This window comes from Gigantopelta aegis, chromosome 3, assembly GCF_016097555.1.
Source record: "Gigantopelta aegis isolate Gae_Host chromosome 3, Gae_host_genome, whole genome shotgun sequence".
Taxonomy (NCBI): Eukaryota; Metazoa; Mollusca; class Gastropoda; order Neomphalida; family Peltospiridae; genus Gigantopelta; species Gigantopelta aegis.
The window spans coordinates 64,483,985-64,489,231 of NC_054701.1; the positions used below are offsets into that span (position 1 = coordinate 64,483,985).

The 5,247-nt window shown below is 40.7% G+C and overlaps 1 protein-coding gene across 1 annotated transcript in view; it reads left to right on the plus strand.

The window, feature by feature from the left end:
* The window catches only part of LOC121368779, a 36,133-nt gene extending 31,943 nt beyond the window's left edge, over positions 1-4,190 (plus strand). The window contains exon 18 of the mRNA XM_041493527.1: positions 3,697-4,190. Within this exon, the coding sequence (XP_041349461.1) occupies positions 3,697-3,834 (138 nt within the window). The 3' untranslated portion in view covers positions 3,835-4,190. The remainder of the gene's footprint in view (positions 1-3,696) is intronic.
* The last annotated feature ends 1,057 nt before the right edge of the window (positions 4,191-5,247 follow it).

Below are 5,247 nucleotides of genomic sequence, written 5' to 3' on the forward strand. Positions count from 1 at the left end.
TTTACCCTTGAACTACCTGCCCATAAAGACACAACAAATAATTTCCTTTACTCGTATTTTTTTTTTTTATTGAAAATCTATAAGGGTGCCGTGGGTTTAATTAAACGTACCCATTTATCGCGTACATGGTTTTTTCAAGAATTTTACCTTTAATTCTTGACGGCAAGACCTACGCTGATATGTGCTTTTACTTTTCCTTTCTTCTTTTTTTTAACCAAAATCCTTTGAAGGAAAGCATTAACGCGCTCTGAAAACATTTTGTTTTTTTAACGACACCAATAAGCACATTGATTACTTAATCATCGCTATTGGATTCAAACTTTGGTATTCTGACACATCACAAGGACCCGCAACATTTTTATCTAATGCAGAACGGGATCTTTTATATGCACTTTCCCCACGACGGCGCACATACCACGCCTTTGATATACCAGTATAGTGCACCGGCTGACAAGAAATACCTCTGAATTTTTAACATTATTGTTTATCTTTTACTTTTTAGCATTATCACAAATAATATTTAAACGCTCTTTTAAAAACCCACAAATAAATATATGTTGAAAAAATAAAGGAAACTATTTCAAGTGAATTTAATTCCGCTAAAGCTTACCTGATAAACACAAAATCAATCGATGTCGTAAATTAAGCGTGGCCCGTTTAACTTCTTAATACTCTTGATGAGGGTTTTTGGAATGCGTAAGTATTTACGGTTTATTTAGTGATATAATATTCTTTTCTTTTTAAAGTAAATTTTTTTTCCCCAGAATACATGGCTGTCGGGTTGGAGCCCTGAGCTCACTGCCTCTCACCCCCCAACCCCCAAACTTTTATATATACATTAATAATATTAATATTATATTATAATAAATATATATATATAATATATTTTCTTCATCATTTTCACACATGTCATAATTAGTTTTAATTTTTCTGGGAGAAATTAAAAAAGAAGAAAGGGGAAAAAATAAATTTCTTTTTTTCTTTTATCATTTACTGGGTCCAAAAAACAACCGATAACCAACTGAATATACATTTAATTTTTTTAAAAAGTACGGGGACTGTAACGTTTTTTCCACCAATTACTATTTTCCAGTACCACCTCTGCACATTTGTAGATCCTGGTCAAATATTTCAAATGACTGTGGCCTACACTTTTTCAAGTGTGGCATATCCTATTAAATATAAATAATAAACAGCTTGCTAGTCAATACCAACGCAAGCGATCGATACCAGACTTTCCGAGTTTCAACAGGTATTACAGGCAACTATTTAGATTTTTTTTTACAAACAAAACTGCAAACAAGCCGCAACCAGAAGTAAGCAATGTCGAGACCTTTACACGTTAATTTTCTACGAATTGGGTCCTGACTACGTGACCAATATTACCTAGTTGATATTGAATGCTTTGACATGAACAATAATTACATGGTGCAATAGTGTTAAATATCCAAATTACAGACCCCATCTTTTTCTAACAGAAAGGAAGAAGGAGGAATGTTTTATTAACGACGCTTACATATTTTATTTCCGTTATATGGCGTCGGCCATATTGGTCGTGACCAACACAGACTTTAAGAGAAAACCCCTATCCGCGCCACTTCTGGTCTGCTCTTTTTCGACTAGTCAGCAAGCGCTCTTTTTTTATTGCACCATCCCACAGACCACGGAAATACACAACCACGCTCCCTTTGTTACATCCAGTTGTGGAGCACCTGCCTGGAACGAGAGATATCCCAAATGCGCCCACCAAAGGAATCGATCCTAGATCGATCGCGCATCATGTAGCGCGTTGGACCACACTTTCTAACCAATTCCAAATTACAGTAGGGTTATCGTTTTTTTTTGTTCTTTATTTTTTATTTTTTTATTTTTTTTTTGGGGGGGGGGTTGTAGGGTTTTTTTTTAGGGGGTAGGGTGTGTGTGTGTGTCCTTGATATATTTCTGTTGTGTTTTAATTGCAGGGCTTGGTGGATGTCATTCTCGGAAACAGACAAGCTTCTGTGTCATCAGCAATGGAGCCGACTGCTTGCTGATTACACAACCAGTTTTTACCCTTGACCACGTGTCAGAGCCACTGTTCCGCAAAATCAGACATGAAGTAAATGTACTAGTATTATCCTTGGTGTAAAAATATCGTCATTATTTCCTGTTTGTATCTGGAGCTGTAGGAAGTACAGTATTAAATGTAAAATATCATAACGAATGTATAAAATTTGATATCACGGTTAGTTGTGTAGATTTAGTTGTAAGCTGGTATATAATGTATTTTAGATGGACACGCTCTTAAGTTTGTTTTATTTAACGACGCCACTAGAGCACATTGATTTTTAATCTTATCATCGGCTATTGGACGTCAAACATATGGTCATTCTGACACTGTTTTTAGAGGAAACCCGCTGTCGCCACATAGGCTACTCTTCTTTACGACAGGCAGCAAGGGATCTTTTATTTGCGCTTCCCACAGGCATGATAGCACAAACCATGGCCTTTATTGAACCAGTTATGGATCACTGGTCGGTGCAAGTGGTTTACACCTACCCATTGAGCCTTGCGGAGCACTCACTCAGGGTTTGGAGTCGGTATCTGGATTAAAAATCCCATGCCTCGACTGGATCCGAACCCAGTACCTACCACCTGTAGACCGATGGCCTGCCACGACGCCACCGAGGCCGGTGTGTGGAATGGTCCAGTGCAATATGTACTTGTAAAAAAAAAAGTAAAGTTTGTTTTATTTAACGACGCCACTAGAGCACATTGATTTTTTATCTTAACATCGGCGATTGGACGTCAAACATATGGTCATTCTGACACGCAGCAAGGGATCTTTTATTTGCGCTTCCCACAGGCAGGATAGCACAAACCATGGACTTTGTTGAACCAGTTATGGATCACTGGTCGGTGGAAGTGGTTTACACCTACCCATTGAGCTCTGCGGAGAACTCACTCAGGGTTTGGAGTCGGTATCTGGATTAAAAAATCCATGCCTCGACTGGGATCCGAACCCAGTACCTACCAGCCTGTAGACCGATGACCTACCACGACGCCACCGAGGCCGGTATATGTACTTGTAAAGTAAAAGTCTCTAAATTCTTTGAATGAATGAATCAATCAATCAATGAGTGAGTGAGTGAGTGAGTGAGTGAGTAAGTGGGTGGGTGGGTGGGTGGGTGAGTGAGTGAGTGAGTGAGTGAGTGAGTGAGTGAGTGAGTGAATCAGTGTTCAACGACACCCCAGCACACAAAATGCACATCGGCTATTGGGCGTCTAACAAAGGTAAGTACATGAATATTGGTGAACTCTTTGAATACTTTAAAAGTCAACTAAATCATTTTGATCTCTTTGTTTAGTTTGTATGAGTCTGTCTGTCTGTCTGTCTGTCTGTCTCTCTCTCTCTCTCTCTCTCTCTCTCTCTCTCTCTCTCTCTCTCTCTCTCTCTTCTCTCTCTCTCTCTCTCTCTCTCTCTCTCTCTCTCTCTCTCTCTCTCTCTCTCTCTCTCTCTCTCTCTCTCTCTCTCTCTCTCTCTCTCTCTCTCTCTCTCTCTCTCTCTATTTGTCTGTCTGTACATGTCCCATTGAGTAATAAGCATTATAACTGTAAAAGACAAAAAGCACGAATATCAGCATATATGTGTACAGATGTGTGACGTCAATAGTTCATTGATAAAAATTTTTAATGTCGTCTGCTTTTAATTTGCAGCTGTGTCCGTACCCGACCGAGGAGGAGCTGCAGAACGAACTCCAGATCAGCACTAACTGGGAGTTTTTCAAAAAGAACGTTCTTCACTCGGCGCTGAATCACGTCAAGATCCACAGACCAGTCAGACTGCCTACCTAACCGACGACCTATCACCGTGTAGCTAGCTATCTCTAGCTGCCTAAGGGCGGAGTCGTGCTAGATCGGCATAGAGCGCTCGCCTGAGGTGGTTTGGTCGCAGGATCGAACCCCCTCAGTGGACCCATTCTGTGATTTATCTTTTTTCAAATTTACAATCAGTGCTGTCCTATCTGTGGGGGAAAGTGCTTATAAACGATTCCTTGCTGCTAATGAGAAAATGTAGCAGGTTTCCTCCAAAGACTATGCGTCTGAATTACCAAAATTAAGCTGTATCCTAACCGGCCGCGAGCGACGCGAGCGATGCGAGCGATTATTTTAGAAATCATTTATTTCTATTGCCGCATCCTAACTGCACGCGCGCGACGCGACATATTTGTATGTCGCGTGGCACGTCTTCGGTTAGGATACGGCAATTGAAATCAATGATTTCTAAAATAATCGCTTGCATCGCTCGCGTTGCTCCCGGCCGGTTAGGATACAGCTTTGATGTTTGGTATCCAGTGGCCGATGATGAATAAATAATTGCGTTCTAGTGGTGTTGATAAACAAAACAAGCTAGAAGTATGTCACTTGCTGATGATCCCCTTTATAACTATGCCTATTCCATGATGTCAGTGTAACGTTTTCTCTTGCTGGGCCCATTGGAATATTTATCGTTCCTGTCAGTGCACCATGACTGGTGTATCAAAGGCAGTGTTGTTTACTATTGTGTCTGTTGGGTATTGCATATAAAAGACCTCTTCCTGCTGTAGCCAATGGGAGTCTAGGCAGCGAGTTTTCTCTCTAATTATGTTGGGTCATTAACCATATGTCCATCGCCATATAATCGTCATTTAAAATGTGTTGAGAGTGTCGTTAAGTAAAACATTTATTTATTTATTTTCGGGCGAGGCGTAGCCCAATGGTACAGCGCTCGCTTGATGCGCGGTCGGTTTGGGATCGATCCCCGTCAGTGGGCCCATTGCCCTATTTCACGCTTCAGACAGTGCACCACGACTGGTACATCAAAGACCGCAGTATGTGCTATCCTGTCTATGGGATGATGCATATAACAGATCCCTTGCTGCTAATCGAAAAGAGTAGCCCATGAAGTGGCGACAGCGGGTTTCCTCTCTCAATATCTGTGTGGTCCTTAACCATATGTCATACGCCATATAACCATAAATAAAATGTGTCCTTCCTTCTTTCTTTTCTTTTATTTCCTATTTCGTGATTCCGTGTTAAAGGATGATGTCCTTTTAACTGTTTCGTGTTGAGGATCCATATGTAGACGTATCTAGGCCTAGCTGAAGATCATGTGTAATTGTTCCAAGCTGATGATATCCTGTTAATATTCCTACTGCGGTGATGTATGGCTGAGAGAGAGAGAGAGAGAGAGAGAGAGAGAGAGAGAGAGAGAGAGAGAGAGAGAGA